The sequence below is a fragment of the Dichotomopilus funicola genome, assembly GCF_033296635.1.
Source record: "Dichotomopilus funicola strain CBS 141.50 unplaced genomic scaffold C8A04scaffold_12, whole genome shotgun sequence".
Lineage (NCBI taxonomy): Eukaryota > Fungi > Ascomycota > Sordariomycetes > Sordariales > Chaetomiaceae > Dichotomopilus > Dichotomopilus funicola.
The window spans coordinates 288650-303634 of NW_026944033.1; the positions used below are offsets into that span (position 1 = coordinate 288650).

The 14985-nt window shown below is 54.7% G+C and overlaps 3 protein-coding genes across 3 annotated transcripts; 2 read left to right on the forward strand and 1 right to left on the reverse strand.

Annotated features, from left to right (window-relative positions):
- Nucleotides 1-18: 18 nt before the first annotated feature.
- On the forward strand, nucleotides 19-1713 carry C8A04DRAFT_35438 (methyltransferase-domain-containing protein; the record flags this gene model as incomplete). The annotated part of the gene is made up of 1 exon (XM_062783170.1): nucleotides 19-1713. One exon carries the CDS (start codon nucleotides 19-21, stop codon nucleotides 1711-1713), a length of 1695 nt encoding a protein of 564 aa, XP_062639246.1.
- Nucleotides 1714-6611: 4898 nt separating this feature from the next.
- C8A04DRAFT_35440 (putative nucleolar GTP-binding protein 1) lies at nucleotides 6612-12113 on the forward strand (the record flags this gene model as incomplete). The annotated part of the gene is made up of 13 exons (XM_062783171.1): nucleotides 6612-6868; nucleotides 7060-7441; nucleotides 7539-7625; nucleotides 9346-9368; nucleotides 9430-9458; nucleotides 9616-9652; nucleotides 9682-9863; nucleotides 9938-10029; nucleotides 10093-10338; nucleotides 10472-10496; nucleotides 10623-10758; nucleotides 10808-11981; nucleotides 12072-12113. The coding sequence occupies 13 exons, from the start codon at nucleotides 6612-6614 to the stop codon at nucleotides 12111-12113; spliced, it is 2712 nt and encodes a 903-aa protein (XP_062639247.1).
- A 732-nt stretch (nucleotides 12114-12845) lies between these two features.
- On the reverse strand, nucleotides 12846-14611 carry C8A04DRAFT_35442 (GDP dissociation inhibitor; the record flags this gene model as incomplete). The annotated part of the gene is made up of 6 exons (XM_062783172.1): nucleotides 12846-13037; nucleotides 13110-13264; nucleotides 13333-13875; nucleotides 13947-14292; nucleotides 14369-14396; nucleotides 14478-14611. The coding sequence occupies 6 exons, from the start codon at nucleotides 14609-14611 to the stop codon at nucleotides 12846-12848; spliced, it is 1398 nt and encodes a 465-aa protein (XP_062639248.1).
- Between the last annotated feature and the right edge of the window lie 374 nt (nucleotides 14612-14985).

Consider the following 14985-nt stretch of genomic DNA (forward strand, 5'->3'; position numbering starts at 1 on the left):
GTCCCGCGGCCCGCTACGATGTTCCCCGTTAAAGGCCTGAGTATCTCGGCCGAGAAATTGAAGGTTGAGGCCGGCGTTCCGACCTCAATTGCTGCTTCTCCCGCTCCCAAGCCCGCCAGGAAACGCAAGAGGCCCAACCAGGAGAGTGTAACGGCAGAAAACTTCGCCGCCTTGTGGGAGAGGGTCATTGAGCACAAGGGTTCATCCAAGCCTGAAGCTAAAACGCAAGCAAAGAAAGACAACAAACGCCAAAAGAAGGATCACGAGCCATCGGGGGCCGACAGTGCGCAGACTATCAAGTCCAGCGGCCAGCCCGAGAAGAAGCAGAATAAAAAGGAAAAGAAGAAATCCGATTCTACCATTGGAACGGTTGGAGCAATCGAAGATGCGGACAATGACGAATGGAGTGGTTTCGACGACGAGGATGCTCCCGAGGTAGCCCCAAAAACGAAGCAGAAGCCGAGTAAGAAGCAGAAAGACCAAAAGCGGGGCGTTGATGGGACGAAAAATGCGAAATCCGAGGAAAAACGACCGACTACAGTTTCTCAGCCGTCGCCGCAGACTTCAAATGCCCCGAAACTCACCCCTCTACAAGCGTCTATGCGCGAAAAGCTGATCTCGGCCCGCTTCCGCCATCTCAACGAGACACTCTACACTCGCCCATCCGCCGAGGCCTTCCAGCTCTTCCAAGAATCGCCTGAAATGTTTACTGAGTACCATGAAGGCTTCCGCCGACAGGTGGATGTTTGGCCCGAGAACCCCGTTGATGGGTACATCGCCGACCTCAAGGCCCGGGCCAAGGTCCGGTTCCAACCACGCGGTAACAACGGGCCTATCATGGTCTCTCAACTACCCCTTCCCAAACCGCCGCACAACAAAGTCTGCACCGTCGCCGACTTGGGTTGTGGCGATGCCAAACTTGCCGCAACCCTCCAGCCCCTCTCCAGGAAACTCCACCTCGATATTCACAGTTTCGACCTCCAAACCGGCGGCTCCCCGCACGTCACACAAGCCGACATAGCCAACCTACCGCTGGCCGACAACTCAGTTGACGTAGTCATCTTCTGTCTGGCTTTAATGGGCACCAACTGGCTAAGCTTTGTCGAGGAAGCGTATCGTGTCCTGCGCTGGCGTGGCGAGCTGTGGGTAGCGGAGATCAAGAGCCGTTTCGCGCAGCCATCCAAGTCCGCGGCCAAAGTTGTAACCCACAGCGTCGGTAACCGCAAGAAACACCCTTCCGCCGCTGCGGTCAAGCAAGCCAAAGCGATTGCCGCAGAAGCAGAGGAAGCCGCCAACCTCGCCGAACTCGCTGCCCAAGTCGACGAGGCCGACGCCTACCCCCAGTCAAACGCTGGCCAACAACAATCCCAAGAAACAGATATCACATCTTTCCTCGAAGCCCTCGGAAAGCGCGGGTTTCTCCTCAACCGCGATCTTGGCGATGGTGCCGTGGACATGTCCAACCGCATGTTTGTGCGGATGCACCTCGTCAAGGCCGCTCCAGCGCTTCGCGGGAAATGCGCGGCGCCGGGGGCGGAAGAACGGGCGCAAGAGGGCGCCGGTGCGAAGAAGAGGTGGACAGATGGTAAAGGAAGGCCGGTGGCGGCGCCTAAAAAGAAAAAGTTTATTGATGATGAGAACGATACGAATGGGGCTAATAATGAGCGGAATGAAGCGGCTTTACTCAAACCATGTGTTTACAAACTGAGGTAAGCACATTGCGAGTGTGGGAGCCTGAGAGTGGAGGATGGGGAAAGGGGTAGATGGATAGAACAAAAACGGTGCTGTTAGGATAGAGGCACAGATGAAGAGAACATGGGTGGACATCAGTCACGTCTCAAGGGGCGAATTCTAACTAGTCGAGCTGCTCTCGACCAACGTTGAGGTATGCGTCGCTTGGCCCTAGGTGTCCTCTCAAATCGGTAGAATCGCCAATTGTAGATTCCCTTCACGCGTTAGAGTGTTCTATGGCCCATCCATCCATTTATCCTCAGATTCACCGATCTCTTCATGTATCACCCGTACAAGTCCCGAGACCACTACCGGTCTTCTCCAGAAGCAATATCCCCTGAACGTACGACCCAATAGCTATATCAAGTGGGACAATTGTCTTAGTATTTGCGCCTAGAACGTCCCTGCTATGACCCTAACCCATCGAAGAAATAGAGGAGATATTGTCGTGAATCCGTGAACGTCGTTGGAAACCGTGATCGAAAAAAGGGAACATGCCGTACTAATCCTGGAAGATTAAGCTGGCCGCATATTCCACGTTGCCGCCGGTTGCCTCAAGAGCCTGAATCGCCCTCTGCTCGGACGCCCCAAGCGCCATAAGCTGCTCGATATGTTCCCTCGGGAAAGACGGCCGCGCGGGTGCTCTCGGTTGAGCGCTCGGTGCAGCAACCGGGGCAGGGGCAGGGGCAGGAGCCTGCGAAACAGGCTGGACGCCTCCCCCCGCCGGTCCGCCCGGTGCGTGCACAGCACCAGATCTTTGGCCGATGGTAGTTCCTGCGGGGCCCGGAACAGTTGGCTCCTTCTGCACGGCCTCCTCTGTCTCAACCGGGATGTCCGCCGGCCCCAAGAAAGGCACCTCGATACCCTGGATGATCAGTTTGTCCTTGGCAAGGTCAAGACACGCCTGGTGGCGCTTGAGCATATCCAACCCTAGTAGCAATTCCACCTGTTTGCCCTCCATAACCGTGAAGCTGCAAGGGAGGAATAGTGAGCCGATCCTGATTTGCGCCGAGTGTACTCGGCCAATGATGTTGGCAGTCCCTACACCTCGAGCAACGCCGGCAAAGCGCTTGTCTACAAGGCGCATGATGCCGCAGGCCTCTGCGCAGTCAGGGCTCATGATGGTTGCTTGCGCGCCCGAGTCGACCAAGGCCTTCACCTTGTACCCATTGACCTCAACTTCAAGGTACAGCATGTGTACGGATCCGAAAACTAGGCAGTCAGGGTCAGCGCGCGGTTCAAGTCCCCAGATCGTATCTGTTCAAGTTCCATGATGTGAAGTCTTTACCTTCGGGGTTGTGCTCCATGGCGTTCTGCAGGTTTTCCATAACTCGTTCCTGGCGGATAATCTCCTCGATTCGAGCTTGCGCGTCGATATCGAACGGGTCCGCGTTCAACAACTGTATCTGGCGTTGCCGTTCCTCGCGCTCTCGGCGTTCCTTGTCCATACTGTCGGCAAAAAGCCGTGCGAACCTATGCGGATCTTCCAACGCAGCCACCAAGTCTGGTCTCGATCTGCCTAGCTCCCCCCTAAGGTTCGGGTCGCCTAGAATCTGTAACCGAATCACCTCCGGATCCTGCGTCGGTGGGGGGCGGGGCGCCGCTGGGCGAGATGTCCCTTGTTGTGTCGACCCGCCTGCCGCTGACCGGACCGTCGTGCTGCCCCGCATATCGCGCACGTGTAGAGCGAGCATGTCGCCATCGGTGACGCCGAGCTCGGCTAGTGTTTTCGAGTTGTCGCCGACGAGCTGCCCATTGTGGTAGAGGTGCTGAGCGCTGGGGTGATACGTCGTCTCGGCCTGGATCGAGCTACGCAGAGTCTCAATCGTCATCTCGGGGTAGACCTCGAGAGACAGCAGGTCCTGGTCATCGCCCTGGGGCTCCGAGTTCGTGATGGTAAGTGTAATGCGCCTAGAATCGAAAAACAGTGAGAATTCTAGCGGCGCATGATTCTATGAATTGGAGCTTACATATTGATGGCTGCGCGAGGCAATATGAGGCTTCGAGAGTAGGTTTGGGCCGAGCCAAGTCGGCAGGTGCAATGAGAGGGGGGTCGTTCAAGGTTGGATAAGGGAAAACAAAGGAAATTGCGTTGGTCCACGCTCCGTTTTCGTTTTTCTTTTGCGAACTGCGTTCGTAGCAGCAGGGAAAGAACCGGTCAGTCTTGTCGAGGTCCAAGCAGGACAAGGGGAACAGATTCCGACCAAATAGAAAGAGCTCCAGGCGGGAGTCCAAGCGGAAGCGAAGCAAGCCACGAGCTCTCAGATGGCGCAGGTGCAGGGGTAATCGATCTGTTCGGGATGTTGATTGGGCTCAAGCTCCCTGGCGTCGGCTGCTGCCCTTCTCTCACACACTTCTTTTACGTTCTTACCCCACCAGAGCGTGAACCGAATATGACGTGGGGAGGTCCGTTCAAGATGATGACCCTTTTTTAGCTCCTTGTGGGCTTGCGCTCGATTTAAGTACGACCAAAAGGTGTCCCAACTCCGTAGCTGCCTACGATATGGAGCGTCGGTGTTATAATGTCGCCTTCCTTCAGCAATGGAACACTCTAGAAACCCGTTGAGAAACGTGCGTCAGCTGGGGGGCTAATTCTGCGCGGGGATAGCCGCAGGCGCAGGAAGTTGACGATGCGGCAGCTTCGGATGAAGCAACGAACGGCGCTGAACCCCGGCGACAACTCGGCCAGTCGGGACTTGACCAATTGAGCCGAATTGGTACTCAAAGGGCTTATTTCGACACGGATTGAGGGGCTCAGGGGGTACGGGGGCCGAGCTATCGCTTTGATTGCCTCCGAAGGCATACGTGATCTTTTTTCTGCCTTCCGTGTCACGAGCCTCCAAGCGCAGCCACTCCCCATGTGTCATTGAGAGATGACATGCCTGTACCTCAAGCACTCCCAGCCCAAAGTCCCGAAGCATTTGTCGCCTCGGGCAGCCCCGCAGATGAACTGGCCAAACTTCGAGGTCCCCCATCGTGGCTGCACCCCTCCGATTTGGGAGTAACAGTTCTGGGTCTTCGGGCCACTGTCTACCCCGTTTCAGTCTCTTGTGCATTTTGATACCGCTGCACCCCAAAGCGTCCTGTTTGCATTTTAAACCTACCAACGAGCATTAACCGGTGAGCCTCTCATGCAGCCTGAAATCACTTGGCCGCGGAAACGTTGCGCAGCCGTTGCGTTTTGTGGCACACAAACACTCCGCTTGCTGGCTGCTCGCTGGGCCGGCACGCCGGATACCTCAGGGACTTAGTACCTGGCCACCCGGGGATTAGCCTGCTATTCTTTTTCAACCTCGTGGTAGTGCTCAACAACATACCCCGGGGTCTTCTGGCATAATGTTCGCCCTCCCTACTTCTTGATTTATCCACACTTAACATTTTCGATGTCAATTCCGGCGTCCTACCTATCACGGTTCTCTTGGCGGGTCTAAACGGATAATTTTTCGTAATACAACTACTCCTCCGTAGTATATACACGTATATGCCACCTGGAGAACCAGCGGCTAAGTGCATAGAGGATAACATGAGCTTTTCAGATCGACGCCCACTCTCATAGGTAACTCTGTCTGTGAGTCTATGACATCTATGGAAAGCTTCCATAACAACACGGCGAGCCCCATAGCAAACAACGCGGGAGCAAATTGGCTGGGCTCTTGGGGTTAATCGAAGTGAAATCTGTGACTTTGCCTCCAAGTCATTCCGTTGAGGGACCTAAAAACCCAATATACTGTCGAAACAAACAATCTCCATATCAAAATTGTTCCATCCGATAGCGTAGTTCGGAATTTGATCTCCCACTGACGAACCTTGGAAACCCACTTGTCTGACGTCAGGAGGGGTAGTTGCACACAAGCAGCCCCGCAGCAGAGCTCCCCCCCGCCACCTAAAGAAGCAACAACCTGGAAGCATCCATGCCTGGAGCACAACGATACCCGAGCAGATCGTCGGGGCTGGCCGACCTGAGCTTCAAACAATTCGGAAAGGCTCCCTTGTTGAATCCGTCAAAATGAAGGATCCCTCAAAACCCTCCGAACACTCCTGAACATACCGAAGTGTAGTAGGGATCGAAATTCTACTCCACGGAAAAGGCAAACTCGAAGCACCGCCGGCTCGCAAGCTCACTCCTCGGTACCAGTAATCATTAAATGTTCCCGGGGTTTTGGCTTCTCCCTGTAGGCCGGTGCACATTTGAAAAAGTCCCCATGTCTTCTCAGCGGCCCGGGTCCCCCGGTTTCTTTTTGGTGATCTAACTAGGTGCCCGCCTTGGGAACACGGTTTGGCGGCCCCCCAATTTTCCCGTCCTTGGGCACCCACGCCGTTCAACGCCGCAGCCTTGTGACCTGCGTTAGCATTTCCTAACACAGTGAGACATGCAGCCCACAGGGACCCGTACCCTTTTTTTCTCCTAACTGACCTCGCTGCCCCGTCCCAGTACAACGGTACCATCAACCACTCGCCCAACGACCCTCTTCCGAATGTTACCAGCGGCCTCACCTACTCCTCCTGTGCGCACCAACGTCTCCTACTTTGCCGCCGCGCCACACTTTGGCATAACACTTTTTTAGAGCCGACGTACGCGCTGATAACGGGAAAGCAAACCTTGTGGGGTAGATCAAAGGTGTTTGCGATCCAGAAGACCGGAAAAGGGAACAGACACAGACACACCAGTACCGAGACTAAGGGCTGGGGTCACACGGCTCCCTACATTCGCTACCTGCTCACGGCACAGCTTCTGCACGCAAAACTCCAAGTCCTCCGCCTCAAAGCTTGTCTCCCTAAATCCGGCTTCGTGCTTAAGCTTAGCGGCCCGGTTGCTCAACCAGCCAGCTAGCTAGCTGCACCCAAGACCAACCCAAGAAACCAGCATACTCAGCGCAAATATGGTAGGCGCTGAGAAAGACCGCGTGGAGGAACGGGCGCCCCGCCCCGAAGCCGACCAGGCCGTCGACGAATCGTCTGATGTCGATGGTGATTTTGCTTTTGTGCAAAAATTGTTGAACCAAAAGAGGAGGGCAGCCAAGGATAGTCCCGCGCTCCGCCTACAAAAGGCCCTTCCGTTTGTTGGAACTTTTTCACCCAACATCCGGCCCCTGACAATCAACGACCTTGCATCATGCATCGAACTCGAGAATGCTGCGTTCCCTAACCCCGAGCACCGCGCATCGCCACAAAAGGCAAGTCCCCACTAGCTGCGTCTTTCCACCCCTCCGACTTATCGCTGTGAATGAGTTGATTTGAGTTTCGTGGACTGTACACCCGAGTTCACTAACACCCGCCTTTTCCCTTCTTCTAGATCGCGTACCGTCTCACAGCCTGCCCAGAACTAAGCTTAGGACTCTTCCTCACCGTCGTCCCGGATCGCGCCGCCAACCTTGGTATCGAGACCTTGCCCACCGCCCGGGCTGTGGAAACCGGCCGCGTCGACGGCGCCGTTAGCGTGTTGCTTGCGCACACCATCTCGACGCGATGCCGCGGCGACGTTATTACCGACGCCGACATGGGCTACCCTAAGGACTGGCAGAGCAGCGGCGGGCGCGCAACGGGGCAGGATGTTGGCCACCAGGAAGGGGGAAGGACCGTTGGTGTGCATTCGCTGGCGGTCCTACCACGCGTTCAGCGTTGTGGTATTGGTCAGACAATCATGAAGGCATATCTGGACCAAATGAAGAATAGCGGGTTGGTGGACAGGGTGACCTTGATTTGCCAGGATGTAAGTCTCTACTTTCACTTTGGAAAGAAGGGTGATCTGTGATACGCGATGATATTCGGCCGGGTTTTACTTGTCTACGAGATCTAACGCACCTCAGCATCTCCTTTCGTACTACGAACGAACAGGTTTTAAGCATCTAGGCGAGAGCAAAGTGCAATTTGGAGGTGGTGGTTGGCACGATATGGTAAACAGCCTCTTTCTTTTCCCCTTCTTTTTTGTTTAGGGTTGCTATACCGGTCGATTGACTCACTATTGCCCAGGCCTATGATTTACCACGCCCAAACAAGCCGTCACCTTCTTGAGTAATGCCCAAAGAGCCATTGAAGGGCGAGGGCCTACGTGCCACAAAACCACCTCGACGATGTTCCGACCAATCTGATGGTTTATGGCTATGGCCACAACGAACCCGCAATCAGCGGGATGGAATTGATACCTGCAGGTTATGTCGGTGACGTTTGAGAGTTATCCCCCTTCTGGTAAAAGTCTTTTTGGGATGGTTAGGAGGCACATTTTCCCTTTGTCATGATTTCCTTGTTTCATTACGGGTCGTTTGAGTCTCTCCCAGATAGAATACGCACTTACCAAGGTGTGATAGACATCCCAACGCGCAGGCCATGAAGCGGAGCCAGGGTTTATGGACATGCTAGCCAAGCAGTTGATATTTGCACCGCTGGTTTTTTTTTCTCCCTCGTACTCGAAATTTTCAATTTTCAATTTTCACCACGTTTAGTCAGACGCCTTAAATTTGGCGCGGTACTCCTCCGTCCGCTTAATATCTTCCTCCGACGCAACCCCTTTCACGCCTTCAATAATGTCGTCTAGGGTGAGGATCGAGAAGATGGGCAAGTTAAACTCCTTCCTCAACTCGCCAATTGCGCTTGGCATCGGCTTGCTATCGTCCTCATCAGCTGAGGGCAGCTTCTCCATGCGGTCAAGTGCAACTACAATGCCTGCCACAATGCCACCCTCTTTCTGAATCTTGTCGATCGCCTCCCGCTTCGCTGTGCCGGCCGTGATGACGTCGTCCACGATGAGCACCCGCTTGCCGCGCAGTGGTGCGCCGACAATATTGCCGCCCTCGCCATGATCTTTGGCCTCCTTTCGGTCGAACGAGTAGCACGTGGTTTTGCCGTAGGTCTTCGGGTCGAGCTGACCAAGCCGAATCGTGGCGGCTGTTGCGAGTGGGATACCTTTGTAGGCAGGGCCGAAGATGATGTCGAATTGTACCGCACCAGACTTGTGGGCTTCGATTATAGCGTGCGCGTAGGCTGTCGCAATTGCCTCGAGGAGGTCGGCCCGGTAAAAGTCGCCCGCATTGAAAAAGTACGGCGAGATCCGCTTGGACTTGAGCTCGAAGTTGCCAAACTTGAGGATGTTGCCGTCCAGCGCGGCGCGCAAGAAGTCGGCTTTGTAGGGGCTAAGGGCGGCCATCTTTGTTTTTGCTTTTGCGTTATTCTTCGTATTGGAGGGGGTGGTGTTGAGACAATTCCTGTGGCAGGCTGACAGAAGCACTGGCTCACGAGCCGCTCACCAAACCCCTCCATTGTCAATAAATTTCTTAGTGGGGTCGCTGGTGGGGTCAGTCCCGGCCAGCGGGTCTGTCTCCGCTTTTTAGCCTCGTGTGAAGGGTTGTGGGAATCCACACCGCCCGCCCTATCTTATCGAATTCGTGCAGCTAGCAAAAAAATATTTCGGGCGAAACTTTTGGGGACGGCATTTCGACACCGCCCCGCCAGCCAGGTCCTCAGCCAAACTTCGAGATACACTGACCCCCCAGATCTGGACGACACTGCAAGTTGCCCACCATGACCTGGAAGGATATTGCGCCTGTGCCGACGTAAGGGCTCAATCAATCTGAATGGCGTTATACTTGGGGCGTTTTCTAAATGTGTTCCAGGGCACAGGAGTTTATCGACATCATCCTCTCGTGAGTTGCCATACTAATCATTGTAGGACTCGAAGGTTACTTGAAGCTAACAATCTTCTAGGCGGACGCAGAGGAGACTGCCGACCCAGAGTACGTCCATTCGAGCGATCATTATTCGTGACGCTGGCTAACCTTAAGCACCTGTCAAGTCCGCGCTGGATTCAAGAGTATGCCACCCCTTCTCCCCTTTCAAATTATGGATGGCGCCTGTAGTTTACCATAGTCGCTAACAACTGTCTCCAAATAGTCAGCAGAATCCGAGCCTTCTACACCCGCAAGGTCAAGTTAGTATTTTAATCGTGACGACTTGGAGCACCCCCCGAACATTCCAACTACCTTTCGCGCCGAAGACTATGATCCCGAACACAACGCTGATCGTCAACCACAGATTCACCCAAGAAACATGCAGCGAGAAATTTGGAGCTATCGTCTCGAGTTTCCCCATCCTGACGGATCAGCACCCTTTCCATCGCGACTTGATGAACATTCTTTATGGTCGGTTTTTGCGTCAACACGGGGTCATTGGGGCATGACTGGGAAGCGGGAGAAGTGCTGACGATTTTTGTCAGATGCCGATCATTTCAAGGTGGCGCTTGGCCAGGTCTCGACGGCCAAGCACCTGATTGAGACGATATCCCGGGACTATGTCCGCCTCCTGAAGGTAGAACGCGCCATCTACCTTCCGCCGCGATCCAGGGCTGAGCGCTGACCTCTCTCGGCGTAGTACTCGCAAAGCTTGTTTCAATGCAAGCAGCTCAAGAAGGCGGCGCTGGGTCGTATGGCCACCCTCATCAAGCGCTTGAAAGACCCCCTCCAATACCTCGACCAAGTTCGGCAGCACTTGGCTAGGTTGCCTGACATCAACCCTACAACACGGACGCTTCTAGTTTCCGGGTTCCCGAACGTTGGAAAGAGTTCTTTTGTTCGTTCCGTGACGAGGGCTGATACCCCTGTGGAGCCGTACGCTTTCGTAAGTTGTGTACCTGTCTAGTTGCCCCAGGGACAGCAGCTAACAAATGAATAGACAACGAAGAGCTTGGTACGTTGTTTTCTGGTGGGGAGACGTCAATGGGATGTTCATTGCTAACGTTAAGATCGAATAGTTCGTCGGTCATCTTGACTATAAGTGTAGGTTCTGCCCTTCACATAGTGTTATCTGTGGTTGGCCTACTGACGCATCATGCCATCTCAACAGACCTTCGCTACCAAGTAATAGATACACCCGGAATGTACGCTTCCTCCTACCATATCCAGACACGAGTTTCTTCATGCTCATAACTAATCGGAGCAGTCTTGACCATCCTCTCGAGGAGATGAACACAATTGAGATGCAGAGTGTCACCGCCCTTGCCCATCTGAGGGCGGCGGTTCTTTTCTTCATCGACATTAGGTTAGTTATACCACCCCACGGTGTTGGGCCCAACGCTAACTTCGTCTAGCGAGCAATGCGGCTACTCACTCAAGGCCCAGTGTAACTTGTTCAAGTCCATCAAGCCCCTTTTTGCCAACAAGATGGTTTTCGTCGTCCTGAACAAGATGGATATCAAGACCTTCGAAGAGTTAGAGCCGGAGATGCAAGTTGAGCTCCAGGATCTGACGAAGTCTGGTGACGTAGAGTTGCTTCGCGCTTCGTGCGCGACTCAGGACGGCGTTCAAGATGTCAAAAATCTGGTCTGCGAGCGCCTGCTGGCGGAGCGGGTTTCGCAAAAGCTCAAGGCGGGCACGGCGAGCAACGGTGCGCTTGGCTCCCGCCTTACAGAGGTTATGGCTCGCATCCACGTTGCGCAGCCCATGGGTGGCGTAACGAGGGAGACTTTTATCCCAGAAGCCGTTAAGGGCCTGAAGAAGTACGACAAGACCGACCCAGAGAGAAGGATGCTGGCGAGGGATGTCGAGGAGGCCAACGGCGGCGCTGGTGTCTTCAATGTCGACCTCAAAAAGGACTACCTGCTCGCGGACCCATCGTGGAAGTACGACAAGATTCCGGAGATCTACGATGGCAAGAACGTTTACGACTACGTCGACCCCGATATCGAGTCGAAGCTGGCGGCACTCGAGGAGGAAGAGGAGAGGCTAGAGAAGGAAGGGTTCTACGAGTCGGATGAGGACCTTGGCGACGAGTCCGAGGAGGAGATTCTGCAGAAGGCTGAATACATCCGCGAGAAGCACAAGCTGATCCGCAACGAGGCCAAGATGCGCAAGTCGCTCAAGAACCAGGCCATAATCCCCCGCAAGGTGCAAAAGAAGCCCTTCTCTCAGCTTGAGGACCACCTTGACCAGCTCGGCGTGGACACCGAGTCCATCGGCTTGCGGGCGCGTGCTGAGGTGCAGCCCACGCGCGGGCGGTCGCTCGCACGCAGCCGCACCGGCACTGTTGATCCCGATGCCATGGACATGGATCACACGCCGTCGGCCAAGGAGCGCCTCCGCTCGCGCAGCCGCGTCCGCGATCGCTCGGTGATGGCGTCCAACCGTCGCGACGACGGTGTGACGGAGGAGACGGCCCGTACCAAGGCCGAGCGCCAGGCTAAGCTCGGCCAACGCAAGATGAATCGTATGGCTCGGCAAGGTGAGGCCGACAGGCACATTGGTGCGACGATGCCGAAGCACTTGGTAAGTTTAATTTTTTTGTCATGTTTCCGCCCCCCTCAACACAGCCTCTAGGGCTTGATGAAGTGTTCTCTAACCGTGATCCTCCTCCAGTTCTCCGGCAAGCGAACCATCGGCAAGACTGCTCGTCGTTAAAGCCTTTCTCATGTCAGCAGTCGGCAGATTCTACGAGAAACATTCTTCAACCCTACCCCGCGGTTCCTGAATCCCGGTATACTTCTCTCGTTCCCATACTCAGCGGTGTCCAAAGAATGGGACATGCGCCTGGAGCAAACATTCTCGGGACAACTTGTGTACGCGGTAGTGAAGGAGTCCGTTAAGACAGTGTTTCTAGGGCCTAATAGTGGAAGGCGATGCGTACGGCGAAGGGTCAAAAGTCCCTACATAGCGGAAACAAAAGAAGGAAGATTGGCGAGAAAAGGGGACGGGGCTGGGCAATAAGGATTTTGGGTTGCGTAACTCAGGGGCGTTGTTTATTTGCTGTCCAGCCGCTCGGCCATTCCATACATTTTATGGTTCCCGGCGTTTCAGAGGGGTTCGTCGTTGTTGGACGTTATCATTTGATTTAATTCTCTGCGTTCTCTAGTCCTTAGGTTTTTGACGTGGCTATAAATGAAACAAGTAAACGTTCCTGCACGAAAAGTAGTATTGGACGACTGGTCACGAATCACATTCCACCATCTAAGTGTTGAGGGAGAGTTGTAGAGTTGACTCGCTTATATTCACTGATTATACCTCATATAAACCCTCTCCCTTGGCCCTTTCCGCCAAAAAGCCTCTAGTCTTCTTGCCCATTGCCTTCCAGTCCATCCTCACCACTCCCCGTTTCCTACGCCCTGTTCTCCCTAACCACTCCCTCTTCGCCGCTTACTCGGCGGCAACCTGGATACCTTCCCGAAGACCCTCGACGACGAGCTCTTCGCCGGCTAGGCGGCGGTATATGTCGCGCACGTCATCAGTGGTGGTTTCAAAGTGAGAGGTAGCGTCGTAGCTCTTGGAAATGAAGATGTTGTCCTTGGTGCCATCTTCGAGGGGCTCGTAAAGTGGGATGGGTGGGCCCTGTGTGTATGATTTGTTAGTACAATACAGCACCGAAGGTGGGAAGGGGCCACAAGTGGGAATCATGCTTACCATAAACTGCTCTTCGATGCGGCCCAAGCGCTCGATGCCGGGGGCAAGCTCGAGGTGGTGGTTGGCCGAGGTCTCAGCAATGGTCGAGACGATGGCGACCCAGTAACCCTTGGGGCAGACGCTGTGGGCAGAAGAGACGCAGGCGATATAGATATCTGGTTATGGAGAGTTAGTGGATATGAATTATACACCAACGCATGCATCTAGGGCCTCCAATGCTTACCATTCTTGCGGCCGACTTGCGACTGCGGGATGATGATCTGGCATGAATCACTGTCGTTGGTGCTTGCGAGAGGGTGCTTAAGGATGCAGATAGCGCGCAGGACGTGGCCGACAACGCGGACCTTGCTGGGGAAGTAGCTGGGATCACCAATGATTGTCTTGGCCTTGGTCTCGAACTTCATCTCGGGGTCGATACCGCGCATCGTAGCCTTGATTCCTACCGCCTTGCCATCCTCGTACTTGATGTCATCGATGCTAGCGTTGAGCATGTAGGTGCCGCCATAGATAGCACTGAGACGGGCAAACCCCTGGGGTAGCTCGCCCAGACCATACAACGGGTAAATGTATGGCGACTTGCCGTAGCGGGCCACACTGTTGCCATAGAGACGCAGGCGCTCGATAGCCTCGGGGGCGCCGCCCTTGACGTCGAGATAGGCGTCGGTCAGGTAGAGAGCCATAGCATGTCCGGCAAAGTCCTTGGTTGTGGCCTCGAGGCCGAATTTGTCGTAGACCTCGCGCATGGTGCAAGAGCCCATGTCAAGACCTTGAACCACTGTTAGAATATACAACGTAACAATCAACCAAAGGTCTCTGCGATAGTGCCAAGCTGCCTACCCTTGTGCGTGGCGGTGTCCTTGGGGTCGAAAGAACCAACCCATTCGATGAAGCTCTTCATGCGGCGTTTCTCGAAAAGGCCCATCAGGGGCGAACGGAGGGCCTCGGCGGCATCGGAGGGCACTTTAGCAACGGTGGCCTTGGGCCCGGAGCCCTGTTGGACGTAGCTGCCAGCGACTTGCTTGAACTCGAGGTAGCGGGTGACGTCGGTGGAAACGAGGATGTTGGTCAACTCCCCGGATGACATGAGAAACTTGGGTACCAAGTCGATGTTCCAGTCGTTGAGGCGGCCGTAGTTCTTCCAGGGTTCGGTACCCTTCGCGTAGTTACCATACTTTTTGAAGAGCTGTAGGAAAGCGCGGGGTTAGACGTTGGTCGCAGCGTTGGGCATGAGTGCGACAAGGGAATGGATGATGGCATACCGCCTCGAGGTTAACCGACGCCGCCTCACTACAGAAAAGGAGTTCCGTCAGTAATTCCGACCACTAGACCACCACGCAGAGGAGGGAGAGAAGAACAAGATGGACGGACCCGCCGTAGTGGCCGTTGCGGTCGATGTGGAGGACCTTTTTCCCCTTGACACTGAGCACGCCCGACAGGATGCACTCAGTCAATCCTGTGCCCAGCACAACAACATCGTACTCCGGGGCGATCTCGTCAGCCATGATAATAGTTTGACCTGGATGCTTGGGGTGTCGTGGTGCAAGTGGAGGAAAGGATGGAAGCACAGAAGCTAAGCTTCGTGGGAGATGCGGGCGGTGGGGTTTATGGGCGAGAGGTCCCGGTCTGGTTCTGGGTCTGGAAATGAGGTGGACGTCCAAACCAGACAAATGGTTTTGGGGGAAAAGGAGAAGAAAACAAAACAGACAACCCAAGGGAGAGTTGTGGGGACTCGATGAACACCAGGTCCAGATTGCACTCTCGTGTCGATGCGTTGGGCTTGTTATTAGGTTTCCAGTCAATCAATTGATGGAAGGCCCGAGTCTGGATCATCCACCAGCGAAGCAACGAACTTCGGGCTGCTGTGGTGGGGGGTGCT